Source organism: Symphodus melops (assembly GCF_947650265.1).
Source record: "Symphodus melops genome assembly, chromosome: 8".
Classification (NCBI taxonomy): domain Eukaryota; kingdom Metazoa; phylum Chordata; class Actinopteri; order Labriformes; family Labridae; genus Symphodus; species Symphodus melops.
Genome location: NC_136698.1, coordinates 7,246,452 through 7,260,839, shown reverse-complemented (window position 1 = coordinate 7,260,839; position 14,388 = coordinate 7,246,452). Strand labels below are relative to the sequence as shown.

General features: G+C 40.9%; 1 protein-coding gene across 2 annotated transcripts in view; it reads right to left on the bottom strand.

The window, feature by feature from the left end:
* hmcn1 (hemicentin 1) overlaps positions 1-14,388 on the bottom strand; it is a 77,719-nt gene that overhangs the window by 14,421 nt on the left and 48,910 nt on the right. For both annotated transcript variants that reach the window (XM_079349847.1, XM_079349848.1), the window contains exons 38-69: positions 14,115-14,291; positions 13,796-13,947; positions 13,487-13,610; positions 11,105-11,280; positions 10,831-10,927; positions 10,246-10,368; positions 9,982-10,137; positions 9,158-9,439; positions 8,895-9,062; positions 7,841-7,954; positions 7,580-7,666; positions 6,393-6,584; positions 6,098-6,271; positions 5,885-5,998; positions 5,608-5,753; positions 5,356-5,506; positions 4,886-5,083; positions 4,688-4,801; positions 4,405-4,592; positions 4,029-4,125; positions 3,568-3,729; positions 3,304-3,417; positions 2,994-3,196; positions 2,578-2,659; positions 2,275-2,406; positions 1,947-2,096; positions 1,694-1,853; positions 1,461-1,585; positions 1,180-1,363; positions 792-889; positions 401-679; positions 110-306 (exon numbers count right to left, since the gene is read on the bottom strand). In XM_079349847.1, coding sequence (XP_079205973.1) covers positions 110-306; positions 401-679; positions 792-889; positions 1,180-1,363; positions 1,461-1,585; positions 1,694-1,853; positions 1,947-2,096; positions 2,275-2,406; positions 2,578-2,659; positions 2,994-3,196; positions 3,304-3,417; positions 3,568-3,729; positions 4,029-4,125; positions 4,405-4,592; positions 4,688-4,801; positions 4,886-5,083; positions 5,356-5,506; positions 5,608-5,753; positions 5,885-5,998; positions 6,098-6,271; positions 6,393-6,584; positions 7,580-7,666; positions 7,841-7,954; positions 8,895-9,062; positions 9,158-9,439; positions 9,982-10,137; positions 10,246-10,368; positions 10,831-10,927; positions 11,105-11,280; positions 13,487-13,610; positions 13,796-13,947; positions 14,115-14,291 — 4,916 coding nt within the window. The remainder of the gene's footprint in view (positions 1-109; positions 307-400; positions 680-791; positions 890-1,179; positions 1,364-1,460; positions 1,586-1,693; positions 1,854-1,946; positions 2,097-2,274; positions 2,407-2,577; positions 2,660-2,993; positions 3,197-3,303; positions 3,418-3,567; positions 3,730-4,028; positions 4,126-4,404; positions 4,593-4,687; positions 4,802-4,885; positions 5,084-5,355; positions 5,507-5,607; positions 5,754-5,884; positions 5,999-6,097; positions 6,272-6,392; positions 6,585-7,579; positions 7,667-7,840; positions 7,955-8,894; positions 9,063-9,157; positions 9,440-9,981; positions 10,138-10,245; positions 10,369-10,830; positions 10,928-11,104; positions 11,281-13,486; positions 13,611-13,795; positions 13,948-14,114; positions 14,292-14,388) is intronic.

Below are 14,388 nucleotides of genomic sequence, written 5' to 3'. Positions count from 1 at the left end.
CAAGAAAGTTTGAAGACATCAAACGTGTCACACTGTATTAAAAAGAGAAACTGATTGAAAACAAAATACATTGTTGGGTATATTATTGTAAGAATCCAATGTTGCTGACCTGTGCGGAGGATGCAAGGAGCACCTCCCCTCCCCTGAGGACACGCAGACTGTTAGTCTGTGGAAGTGGTCGTCCATCCTTCAGCCAGGTCAAAGAGGGTGCAGGGATACCTGAGGCCTCACACTGAAGCTCCAGGACATTATTGACCACAACAGATACTTCTGCTGGTACACCAGAGCCCTTGATGCGTGGAGGATCTAGCAAAGCAACAAAATAAAAAAAAAATAAAGAGAACATTTTTCTAATCTATTTTTTCCTCATATAAAGCTGAGTCATTGTGCTTTTACCCACCTAGAACTTTCAGGTTGAAATGGCGGCTGGCTTGGCCGGCAGTATTGTTGGCTACACAGCTGTAGCGCCCTGTATCATTGACCTGGGCTTGGATGATTTGCAATGTGGTATTCAGGTTCAGGAATTTGAGGTGGGGGTCAGGACTTAAAACAACTCCTTCTTTGAGCCAGGACACAGTGGGAGCCGGTGTCCCATCAGCGATACACAGCAAAGACACCAAGTTTTCCCTGACCACGGTCACATCCTCTGTGCCCCCTGCCCCATCCAAACCAGGGGGGACTGAGAGCAATACAAGATTGAGTTTGTCATTAGATGCTGAAGTGCATTTCTCAGAGTGCTGTTTGATTGTTAAATCCTCAGATATGACACGAAGTAATGTTTTCAGACTCACCATGAACCTGCAGGCTGTAATGCCTGTTGTCCACACCTGCTCTGTTGGAAGCCATGCAGGTGTAGGTGCCACTGTCAGACACCTGGGTGCGAATAATCCTGACAGAAGCAAAATGAAAACAAATATTCCTTGTGTTACATTTTCACTCTGACTGAGAATGTTAAAAAAAACAATTATCCATTTCGCTCAGAAAATGTTTCTGGAGACCAAATACCATCTAACTTTTAACACTTTTTATTGTTAGTGGATAGATAGACCATCAATCATTCCCCACTTTCATCACCTTTTATTTAAGAGGAACAAAACCTGCAGGAAACCAGATACCAGAAGTTTCTCCTAACTGAGAAGCATTTTACAAACTCCTTTTGGGTCCTGTCCACTGACCTACCGGAGCACCTGTCCTGCAGAGAGGAGCCGTATGTGTGAGGACACTGGCAGAGGGAGGCCATTTCTAAGCCAGTTGAGCTGAGGGGGCGGAGAGCCTGTAGCAACACACTCAATGCTGACAGAACTGTCCAGAACTGTGGTCAGCTGCTCCACTGTCTCTCTGTTGCCGTCTATCACCGGAGGAACTGATCAAATAGATGGAAAGCAAAAGAAGAAAGATGAAATAAAACTTAAGGGGTTTCTAGTAACAGATGATGCCTGAGGATGACTTTGAAAACCTACCGTAAACATTCAAATTAAATATCCTGTCCTCCTCTCCAGCAGTATTGGACGCCACACAGGTGTACTTTCCGCTGTCAGTCGTACGAGCTCCATTTACAGTGAGAGTGCTTCGATCCGGACTGATCCTGAAGGCCACACATTCATCATCATTAGCAATACAACATCCACCAGAATGTAATACTTTAAAGTCCCAACACTTCAGTTGTCATTTTTTTCACAGTGGCATGCATTACCTGAGCCCTGTGTTCATTGTGCTGTTGATTACTTCCCCATCCTTTAACCACTGGATGGTTGGAGCCGGGCTTCCCTTGGCTCGACAGACCAGATGGATGCTTTCATTTAGCAAGACTCCTGTTTCGTTGGGTAGCTCTGATCCAGAGATACTAGGAGGGACTAAGAGAGAGTTACTGGTTGAAGCAAAATCCTATGAATATCAAGAGAATCCAAACATGAGCCTGACAGGGTTTCAACATGTTGTGCATGTACCTTGAACAGAGAAGTGGTAGCTCTTGCGTGCTTTGCCCTCCACATTGGAGGCTACACAGGTGAATGTGCCACTGTCAGAAAGCTGTGAGCGTGCAATCTGCAGCTTGCTTCCTCCTGAGAAGATGTGCATCTCCAGAGACTCTGAATTCTCTACCAAAAAAAAAAAAGTTCAATTTTTGGAAAGAAATGACATCGATCAAACCACTGAACATGTTTCTGTAACATTCACACTTGCTTCATTTACACTTAATTATGTTTTGCAATTCTGAAAAAACTTCAGGTAACAACAAGTTGAAACAAGATGCAGATTAGCTGTATGCAGACGTACCTATTGGTCGTTCATTTTTCAACCAGGCGAGGCTCGGAGGAGGGATTCCAGTGGCATCACAGGCAAAGGTGACTGGGTTACTAATGGTTTCAACAACTTTCACCTCAGCAGGACCATCGATACTGGGAGGAACTGATGAAAGGGAGAGAGAGAGAGAGAGAGAGAGAGAGAGAGAGAGAGAGAGAGAGAGAGAGAGAGAGAGAGAGAGAGAGAGAGAGAGAGAGATTATTTTCGAAATGACACTGTAAAACATTGTGTGTTTTTTTTAAATTGAGTGTTTGTAGGTATCACTTCCTACTGTACCATAGATATTTAAGTGGAAGTTCTTGTCCACTTGTCCTGCAACATTGGTAGCCTTACAAACATACTGTCCAGTGTCAGACACCTGAAGAAAAAAAAGAAACACATGTTTTAAGGAAAATATAAAAATAAAACAAAACAGAAGTCAGCTACTTATCTTACAGAAGATTCAACAAAGGGAAGTCTACTTATATAGCACAACTCATACAAAAGCAATGAAAGTATTTTGCAGAGTTAAAGAATTGATAACATTATGAACATTAAAATACAAGACTTGACATTATGGTATGAACATATAAGATTAAAAAAAGATGGGCCTATCTAGCCCTAATTAAACATCAAACCACACACTGGTTTGTTTTTTGTGTTTCTAATAAAACTTAAAGGTAGTTAAAGCTTGAACAGAGACATTGTTTTACCTCTGAGCCTTTAATCTCAAGCATCTGTCCCTCTGCCAGGATATGTAGATTGGCTGATTCTGTCACCACCCTGCCGTTTTTGTACCAGGTGATGGTGGGCGGAGGCACCGCGTTGGATTCACACTCTAGAGTTACTGATTTCCCAACAAGCACGTTCACCACCACGGGAGAGTCCCCACTACTGTCCCGGATACTTGGGGGAACTGGGAAACAGCAGAAAAAAAGGATAAGGTATACCGTCTGTAATGACGCAGAACTAGCGGTCAGAAGTTAGGGGCTCAGTTTATAGTTGGTGTGGATGTGGACTGACCGAATATAGTAAGGTGGATGTGTTTGTAAGCTTCTCCTGCTGCGTTCATGGCCACACAGCTGTACTTTCCTCCATCAGATACTTTCGCCTTCAGAATCTGCAGCGTGCGACCACCTGAAGAAACACAGAGGCACACAGACACTGTAATGACGTCTTGATCTATTTATGGCTTTCTTATATATCACTATATTCTTTTAATGCATACTGGTTTCAGTGTGTATTTTTTACACGTGATCCTGTACATCATTTTAAGCCTCTTTTTACCTGGCATGATGAGTGCATTGCTGTTGGCTTGAATGGAACCTCTTTCATTTAGCCAGCTCAAAGTAGGAGGAGGAAAACCAGTAGCCTCGCAGGACAAAGACACAAAGTTGTTCACCACCACAGTCACAGTCTCAGGATTCACACCAATAATGGTTGGAGGCACTAAAAGCAAAGAGTTAACAGTTATTCAGGACAAAACAATATGTTTACTGCTTGACTAAAAGATCCCTAATCATTCTTAAAGAAAACGTTTATAGAGTAAATCTACATAAAACTTAATCTTATTTCTTTAAAGGCTTTTATGCCAAGAAGTGCTTTTCTTAATTTTGGAAAGCCTGTAGTTTCTCAATGAACAGTACTCTTATGCCAACACTCACTATGCACCAATATACTAGTTACATCTGAAATCTGCTATATTAATGTTCAAAATGTCCTATAAAATAAACCTCTAATGAACTTACCATGAACATTAAGGTTGAAGGATTTTTCAGCACTTCCAGCCACATTGTCAGCCACACACACATAGCGCCCCGTGTCCGAAACCTGAGCTGTCAGCACCTGAAAAACAAAATCCAGTAAGAACCCAGGGCTGATTGCATTGGATTCACCTTATGAACAAGTGATTCTGATTTATTTGGACCCTTTTGCATCGCAATCATTAAAATAGATTTATGAATGATTAAATGTATTTATTTCATGGTTGTCGAGGTACTGTTGATTGATCTTATAGGCAAAAGGTATATTAGAGCAAGTTTATCCTGAAATCTATTTGAATGCAAAGTTGGCCATGGAATAAGAAACAGCAGAATAAATCTATCTTTGATTCCTGGATATTACTTTAAGTGTTCGTCCATTGGACAGGGTCCTGTATGGTCCATCAGAGCTGACTGGTTGGCTGTCCTTAAACCAGGTGATCTTGGGGGCGGGGTTTCCATCCACATGACACTCGAGTTGCGTAGTTTTGTTGACCAGGACTGTGATCTCAACAGGAAAATCACTATCTGTACCTCGTATGACAGGCGGCACTGTAACAAGACAACAATATGGTAAGAAAAAATGTTCCCTCTAGTTCTGTTTAGATACTGATACGTTTAGTTAAAAAGAAAACATATTTACTCACATAAAACTCTAACATCATACTGAATGGAGTCTTCGCCTGCTTCATTGACAGCCACACATGTGTACCTGCCCGAGTCCTCAGCCTGGGATCTCGGTATTTGCAACACTCGCCCACCTGAAAATAAAAATCATTATTGCTAAATTTCTCTCTGCCTTGCTCGGGTTCTTTAATTTCATTCTTTTTTCTGATCTATCTCACCCGGCAAGATCAAAACTTTGTCGTTGGAGCTAAGCAGCTGTCCGTCCTTGTACCAGGTAAGTGAGGGAGGAGGAACAGCGTTGGTCTCGCAGTACAGAGAGATGGGATTGTTGAGTATCACATCTCGAACATCCACTCCAAAGCCTGAGGGAGACCAAGGATCACCATCTCCAACTCGCCTGTTGAAATTAGGAGGCACTGTATGGAGAAAAAGGACAAGAGGACAATGTTACATCTCTTGTTATGAGCATTGAGCAACTTTTACCTTATTTTGAGCTGTGGTCGGAACAATAACAAAAACCATGACTCTGCATTTGTCTCAAAAGATGCACACACAGAAACTTGGCAAACATAAACATACATACAATATATAACACAAAAGGCACTAAAACAACATGAAAATAATGTTGGAGCCAGTCTTATGCAAAAATAGTCTGTCAACACATCAGCCTCAGTCAACCCCAGTTCACCTTGTATATTTACATCAAAGTCCTTCTCATCTTCTCCAGCTATGTTAGTGGCTATGCAGGTGTATCGGCCAGTATCCGACACCTGAGCACTCTTTATTTGAACGATACGGCCGTTGGCTGTTATGGACACGTGATCATCTGCCTGCAGGATCTGTGCAAGAAAAAGTCATGAACCTTAGAAACTTTGACTTACATTAATCCTTTAATTCTGTTTTGTTTTGTCATAGTCATGGAATAAAATCTGAAATCTACCTGTCCATCCTTGTACCACTGCAGTGCAGGTGTAGGAAAGGCCTGAGCTGCACACTCCAGGGTGAGTGTGCTGTTGATTTTGATCTTGACCTCTTTAGGTGCCAGTCCTTCCCCAGGGATATCATTCTTATTGATCTGAGGGGGAACTGCAGCCAAAAAAACATGTTAAAGACCACATTGACCAACCAACTGTTTACATGATGGTAATTTAGTTACAGACTGCATAGTATCTGTATTTGTGCACTGGTTCTGTTTCATGTTTTTGAAGGAATCTCACCATAAACCTTGACCTCATAGTGCTTCAGTGTCTCCCCAGCCTCATTCGTGGCCACACATGTATACCTCCCAGCATCCTCTTCTTTAGCATTGAGAATCTGCAGCGTTCTTCCACCTGTATAAGCATGAGAATGATTGATGCACGTGTATGTACCATACTATTGAACTCTACATCCGTTTGACGTTAATCATATATATTTATGTGGTCTCAAACCTGGGAGGACACGGACGCTGCGACTGGACTCAAACGGAGTGCCGTCCTTGAGCCAGGTGATGAGAGCAGGAGGGTAGGATTGAACTTCACACACTAAAGAGGTGGGGCTACTTAGAGTGACCGTCACCTCGTCTGAAGAGCCGTCAGGACCAGACCCAGCAATGGTTGGAGAAACTGGCAAAGAAGAAGAGCACGAAGCAATCAAATGTACTTCAAAGAATGACTTCAATGGCTCTACATTAGTTGTGCTGTTCTCTGAATAATCCTGATGAATTGGGAGGAGTTGTGTTTGTACCTAGGACATTGAGGTTGAAGTGTCGGCTGCGATCTCCTGCACTGTTAGATGCCTGGCAGCTGTACCTGCCAGTGTCTTCCACTTGGGCCCCAGAGATTTGGAGGAAACGGCCGTGAGACAAAAGTTGGTGGCGTCTGTCAGGAACCAATAGCTGTCCATCCTTTAGCCATTTTATCTCTGGCACAGGGTTACCTGGAAACAATTGTCAATAATGAGACATAAATGGAGATGTATTTTTAAAGTTACATTTTCTCAGTAAACATGACCATGAAGAACAATTGACATGTTTTTATCCATGGTCATGGTCATAAGAATAAAAATGACAGTATAAAACAAAATTTTGTTCCTCAGGGATCCATATTTAGACATGTATTCATTATGAATTATTCACAGCTTGTTGTACAACAACACAGATCTCTCATCATATTTCACAGACTTTTGTTAAGTGGTGTGGTGCTAACCACCTTGTTACATATGTAAATAAAACTGAGGAGATGGTGCTGCATCATCAGCAGTAATGTTGGTGTATTTCATGTAGACTCAGGATGTCGGGTGTTAATCATAAAACATTTTTGTGTAGTATCAGCCTGTGTTGGAAAGCATCCTGAGGGACAAGACGTCAGTATGGTATGGTTATCTCTCTGTTCAGTTATAACCTAAGCTTACTCAAATGGTGCAGACTGCCATGAAGGTTACTGGGAGGACTGAAAACCTCCAGTCAATATACTGTATGAGCTGTGAGACCGGCACAGAGAGGTTCAGGGAATGAGTCTCCCAGTTCAAACTGAGATATTTTAAAATCTTTTTTTTGGTACCCACATCGATCAAAATTCTAAATGTCTGTATGGATTATGACAGTTTCTTTATGTTATTATATATTTTTTAAACATAATCTTACTTTGGTTGTGTGTTGCAAATCTTGTATGTTTTTGGTTTGCATTGGTATGTGGCTGTGATTCTCTGTTTACATGTAGATTGTGTTTGTTTCTACTGTCTTTATGTATTGATCCTACTGTTGAGGCAGCTTCGTGTTTGCGGCACTTTGAGTCCAAGATTCAAGAAAAGGGGACAATAAAGTGTATTTTACTCAAAAAACAAACAAATATATATTTCAAATCTTTAGTGGAAAAATTAATCAAGACCTGTTTAATCTTTTGGATTTTTTGGAGGGAAGGGTCTTGTATTACCTGACGCCTCACAGGTGAGGGTAATGTTATGTTTCTCCTTAACTTTAGTATCCAACACTGTTCCCTCATCAACAATCCTTGGTGGAACTGTTAAATGAAAATCAATTAAATGGTCATTAAATGTTTCCCATTCATTTATTGTGTTCACAGTATGATACAAAAATGAGCTTTAAATTAAAACAGATGTTGAACAAGACATTTTCATTCATCATGAAGACACCAAACAATGTGCCAAAATACAAGGCATTTAATAAATCTTACCAAGAATGTCGAGGTCAAAGTTCTTTCTTTCCTCTCCAGCAATGTTAGACACAATACAGGTGAACCTCCCAGCATCCTCTACTGCAGCATGCATTAGTCGCAGACTCCGCCCCCCTGGAAATTAAACAAGAGGGTAACTATCAATAACCTTAGCTGTGTCAAGCGACATAAAGCTAATCCTCCCTCGTTCCCGTGGATGTCTAAAACAACATTTCAACACCTGTTGAAAGTAAATGACCACTTTGAAAACTGGGATCAATTACCAGAAGGAATCCGATGCTGAGGCTCACAGCTGTTCAAACATTTACAATCCAGTTTTTTCTGGCATGAAAGACTTATTTCATTTGTCTTGAAAAACAATATTGTCCTTACAGAGTTCATGAGAATCTTAAAGTGGGCTGAGTAAACCTTCCACACTATCTGATACCCTGTCTGTATTTGATAAACCTCATCATGAACCGTCCTCTCTGACAACATGATTGTCTTCACATCATGCACACTTGCGTGAGAGTTAGATGCTTCATTTTGACCAAATAATGGCCTTTATTTGACTTCCATGTTATTCCTATAATAATAATACCTGAGAGAATGGGCCAAGTGTAGACTAGTCAAATACCAAACAGAGCTTCTTGGCAAAGCAGGCTGTTATTATTTGAGCAGAAGAAATGAAGGCGGTGTGCTTAACTTAAGGGGCCACAGTCTAATTAAGAGGCAACCAATATGTCTTCTTCTTCTTTAAAAACAAATTCAAAGTAATTACTTCTGTTTGTCTTCTTGCAGATGATTCTTCAGTTGGGTTTTTGGCCCATGATGCAATGATCCTATTACAACTTATTACTACTGCTGATATATTGCAACTGCTTGACCTTTGAAATCCAGTACAGAAATAGGTTAGGTTACTTCCTTGAAGACCTGTACTGTCATTCATATTCTTGGGGTCCCTTACTTCTACTACTACTTAGTAATAATACAGACGTTTTTATACCTTTGACAATGACCAACGTAAACACACACTTTCCATAATATAAGAAGAGGCAGTCGAACAGGGACTTACCCGAGAGCACTCGCACTGAGCTGGATGCTTTGATAGGCTGACCATCCTTCAGCCAGGCAATGGCAGGAAGAGGAATACCTGAGGCCTCGCAGTGCAATGCAACAGGGTTCTTCACCACAACACTCACATTTTCTGGGAGATGCACCTGACCAATGATACTAGGTGGGACTGAAAGAGATGAGAAATCATAGATGAAAGGGGCAGAATGAAAGTTTAAGACATCAGGATGGATTCAATCTCATAAACAAGACGGTCATGCATACCATGTACACTGATGTCATGCTTGCTGTCAGCCTGTCCAGCAACATTAACAGCGATACATGTGTAGCGTCCAGTGTCAGACACCTTGGCATCTTTAAGCTGCAGCAGCCTCCCCTCATTGAGGACCTTGGCACCATGCTGCCCTGTGATAGGTCGGCCATCTTTCAACCATGTGATCGCTGGTCGAGGCACCCCCTCTGCAGCACACTGTAAGGTCACATCGCCTCCTTTTGTCACAGCAATGTCATCTGAGTTTCCCTCGCTGTGTTTGATGGAAGGGCGGACTGAAGTGAGAAAAGCATGTGAGATGGTTTTTTAGGTACTTACAGTTTTGAAAAAAATCCAAAACAAAGATTGCAAAACTTTTTTTTTTTCTTTTTTTCAAACTAAATTAAAAATGTGAGTGGTTCCAGTTACTTTTATTGAGTTTTTTAAATTGATATTTGGGGCATTTTTTGCCTTTTTTGAATAGGACAGCTGAGGAGAGACAAAAGATGTGGAAAGGACAGAGTGGGGAGTGACATGCAGATAAAGGCCAAGGTCAGATTCAAACCAACAGCTGCTTGGACTATAGCCTCTGTGTGTTGGCCCGCGACGTGGCCCACGTCAGTGATGTTTCAGCTAATTTAAACAAATGTGATTGACAAGATGTCCTGAGTAAACGTAATTATCCCTTTGGGGTACTGCGTTTAAGCATTGGTCCAAAAATAGAGGACACTTAAAGCATCTCCAGCTGTTATTTCAAACATAAAACTCATCTCTGTCTTGTCTCATTGAAGCAGATTCTGACACCCTTTAACTTCTTAGATTTTTGACACACACTTACCATAAACCTGCAAATTGTACTCCTTGGAAGTAGTGCCAGCTGAGCTGGAGGCTGTGCATGTGTAGGAGCCTGTATCTATCCTCTCAGCACTGGAGATCTGCAGCTGGCGACCTCCTGATAAAACCCTGACCCGCTGATCTGACCTGAGATCCGAACCTGGGACAGATAAAACCACAAATTAAACATGGTGTTCAGACGTGTTCATAACGTCTTGCCATTTTTAAATAACTTGCTTCTTTTTCAATTTGACACATCTACACATACCATCCTTTCTCCAAGTCAGGCTGGGGGGCGGTATGCCACTTGACTCACACACCAGAGTGATTAAACTTCCTTCAGTCACAGTCAGAGGAGACGTCTCCTCTGAGCCGCGTATACTGGGAGAGACTGTAATAATGACAGGACACCAAAAGGAGGTGCTCAGATCTTATTTAAACTACATGCTGATGCGTTTCATTGAGGGGAACATAGAACTTCAGCATAATCTAGAACAGCTAATATACAACATCTCCATGTGAGACAAACACACAATGTAAAAATATGTCCTTAAAGACAATTTAAATAACAACATTTATATCATAAAGCAATTCACCTCAATGTACAAGAGCAAACTAAATGAAAAACTAATGAACATTGCAAGTAAAAAATAATAATCATAGCCACCCACCACTGCTAAATCAGAACACTGGCCTCAAGTTAGCATGAACTCAAGTAAAAATTACAACAGACTAATATTCAAAAGAGATTGGGTTAGCCCTGTCTGCAACCTGCATACAACTAGCTCAACCCAAAAGTTTTCTTCTGAACCAAAAAGTAAATACGTAGTGCCAAAATTGAAGACAAACTTACCCCAGACATTGAGGTTATAGTTCTTCTCCGTTTTGCCGGCAACATTTGTGGCTTCACAGGAATACCTGCCTGAATCCTGCACCTGGGCACTCTCCACCTAGATTCAATAACACAGTTTGAGATATGTTACAGACAAAATCAACTCTAAATACAATTGAAGATAGTCAAACGATTAGCAAGTTTTGATCAGAGAGTATCTCGGACATTTGTGAAAATAAAAAAAAGAGAGAATTCCTGTTGTAAATGTGTAAACACCTCTAAGCTCTGGAGTTACCTTGAGCACACTCCCATCAGCTGCGACAGTCAGGCCGGGTTTCCTGAAGAGCGGTCGGCCATCTTTGCGCCAGGACAGAGTAGGTGGAGGGATTGCATCGCTCTGACAGAGCAGCTCCACTGCATGACCAAGCATCACAGTGGCGTTCACCTCCTCACCCTTGATGTTGGGTGGTACTGTGGCAGACAGGAAGCCAATGAAACCAGACATGAAGTTGTTTCTTATATATAGTATAAAGGAGAATATGTGAACTAAAGGAGACACATAAGGTACATGATCTCCCACATTAACAGACCTTAAAAATCAGCCTGCTAAGCTTACAGATTTCCTGAGATATACTGTGTATTTAATTGGAAATCTATGGCTTTTAAATACTTTTTATATCTAAGACAAAGACAGCCCCTTTAAAGCAGCTCAACATGTGTTTGTTGTAATAACAACCAGAGTACCTTCATCTCCAACAGCTTCAGAGAACCTTATCTGCAGAGATGAGTAACGACTCAGGCAACAACTTTTCCACAAAAACATTTAAGTTCCCCTGAGACTATCAAAGTATCATCTCAACAGTAGATGGGTGTTGCTGACAGTGATCAGTTATATTTCCAAAAGCTTGACAGAGTGCTGGACATGATTTGCACTTGGCGTGCACAGAGGGGAGGCAAAGATGGAAATGTCTGGAGGTCTCCACCCTTCATTTGACAATGTCTAGATTCAGACAGCAGAAAAGACTTTTAAATTTAATATCTTTTTTAAGAAGCTATTATGTAAATCTGAGAATCTGTTCGGCAGTATTTAATGAGCCCTGATGTTTGGGGTGAATCTGGCCTTGACTACATAATGACAGCTGAGCCCTTATATCCCCCTTCAGTAGACAGACAAAGCTGAAGTCATTGGAGAAGGACTGAAACAGGCCCTTAGTTCAGGATTTGGCCAGACACAGGAAGCTGCCGAAGAGTGGTAGTAATTACCACAACAAATTTGCCTCTATTTCCACGGACAAGCTCTTTTTGATCTTGCTGAGGAATTCAATCTCATGTGGCTGTTTGGATTCTTCATGCATGTGCAAAAACAGACATGCAGGAACAGAAACAAAGCTTTATAATCCCTGATATGTAAACTACTTGTCTCCTGTTTCCTCAGGGACATTAGCTTTGATTGGACTTGTACAACAACTGATCTGCCATCAAGTTAAGCTCTTTGTAGGAAACTGACAAGGTTTATTAAAATGCTAAACACACTCGTATCAAACTCACTCTACACGCACGTTTGGCTTGAGGCCTTTGTCAAATATTATTACAATATTACAGCCTATGCTTCTTGCATGCGCTTTTGTAAGACAGAGTACAGTTGGCCAAATCCTCATCCAGTAAAACAAGTAGTGCAACAAGGAAAAGAGATTAGAGTCATGGCCAGGAAGAATTTGTCCTACATATTGAACCCATCTTTCAACAGCGCCTTTGGAAAGCTCAACAAATAAATCTGGCGTTTTGCAACTTCTTCAAAAAATAATCAAAAATGAATACTAATTTCAAAAACCAACTATTTATTTTTTTCATCTCACATCTGGTTTTATTTTTTGTGTAAAGCAGAACTTTTTTAATCTGAGGCATGGCTGAAATAAAAGCTCATTTTTGTTGGCTGATTAACGGCTCAATCTGCCAAAAGATACAGAATACTAATAAACACAAAGCTCACACATTTTTTTATGATAGGGTGTAAAAAGAATAGCAGGAAAACATTGACTTTCTCAGTCAGGAAGCAGAGAGTTTATATTCTAATTAAATAAATTAATAAACATTTAAAAGCCTATTACAAAAAAAGTTTTGAATATTTAAATACCTATTTCATTATATCTTATGATTAAATGATAAAGAAGACAAAACAACAAACCTTGTTCTCATCTTACACAGCTACTTTTTTAAATATAACAGCAATGTAATTCAGGGTTTTTTATGACAACTAGTATGAAAGCTCTATTAAGACTTAAATAAGACCAAAAATACTTTCTGAAACAAAAGTTTAGGGTGTAACTACACCTATATGAAACAAGAATGATCGCCTAGCGCTCTGCCCCTCAGAATCCTCGTGATCTCGGGAGAAGATTCTGTAGGAACAAAATCCTACTAATCCCAAAAGCTACTGTACACAGAACTATGTACAGAAGCTTCTCTTGGGTCATCGAGAGGTCAACAAGTGGCATTTTTGGCAAACATAATTAAATGGTGCAATGGCAAAAGTAATATTCAGAGCTTTAGGCAGCGTCATGTGGCAGTCAGCAGGGATGAAATAGAACTAAAGAATGTAGTTGTAGGAAATAGGATGCAGATTATGTTCAGAATCGTTGCATGTGACTCCACTGGTAAAAAAAAGTTATTTGCTCACCATAAACTTTCAGGTCGTACTCTCTCTGTTGTTCTCCCCCAGCGTTGACAGCCACACACGTGTACCTGCCTGTGTCACTAACTAGTGAACTGTTTAGAGACAGCACTCTGCCACCAGACAACACCTGAGAGAGACACAGCAACAGCAAAGGGACAAGACAATACACACAATAGCCATTAAATAAAGCTAAAGAACAAATAAACAGTAGGCCTCCCTCACACGTTTGACAAAACACTGGTATAACATACTGTACTCTCTATTTATAATTTAATTCTGTTTAAATGTGTAGAGACACCAATGTGTAAACACCTGAATGCCATGTGACAAACTTGTAACAGGGCTGCCATCTTTGAGCCATGTGAGGCTGGGCAGAGGAACACCAGTCGCCTCACACTCCAGCCTGGCAGCTTCATTCACCACAACTGTTACTGTACCACCACGACTGGAGATCACAGGAGGCACTGCAAGAACAAGAAAAGAAATGACAAACTCTACTGCATTAATGGCCCATCTTTAACACAAGTCAATGATGTCATCTCCATTCACAGATAAAAGTTGTTATGATGTTTATGGAAGTGATTTTGTTAACAAGCAAATCTCTGTTCAATATTAAAAAAAAGTCACCCACCGTACACTTGCAGGTTGTGGGATATCTCCGCAACTCCAGCCAGGTTGACTGCAACACATCTGTACATGCCAGCATCAGACAGCTGAGCCCGCTCAATCTCCAGCACCTGGCCACGCTTCAACATCCTCACTCCAGCTGCACTTGTCAGTGGTCGGCCATCTTTGTACCAAGTGATAGCTGAGGAAAAAGGTTATTTAAAGTGCTTTATATTACAAGCAAAAAAAAAACAAAAACAAAAAAAATACCATCAAAAAAGTGTCAAAGGTTACCACAT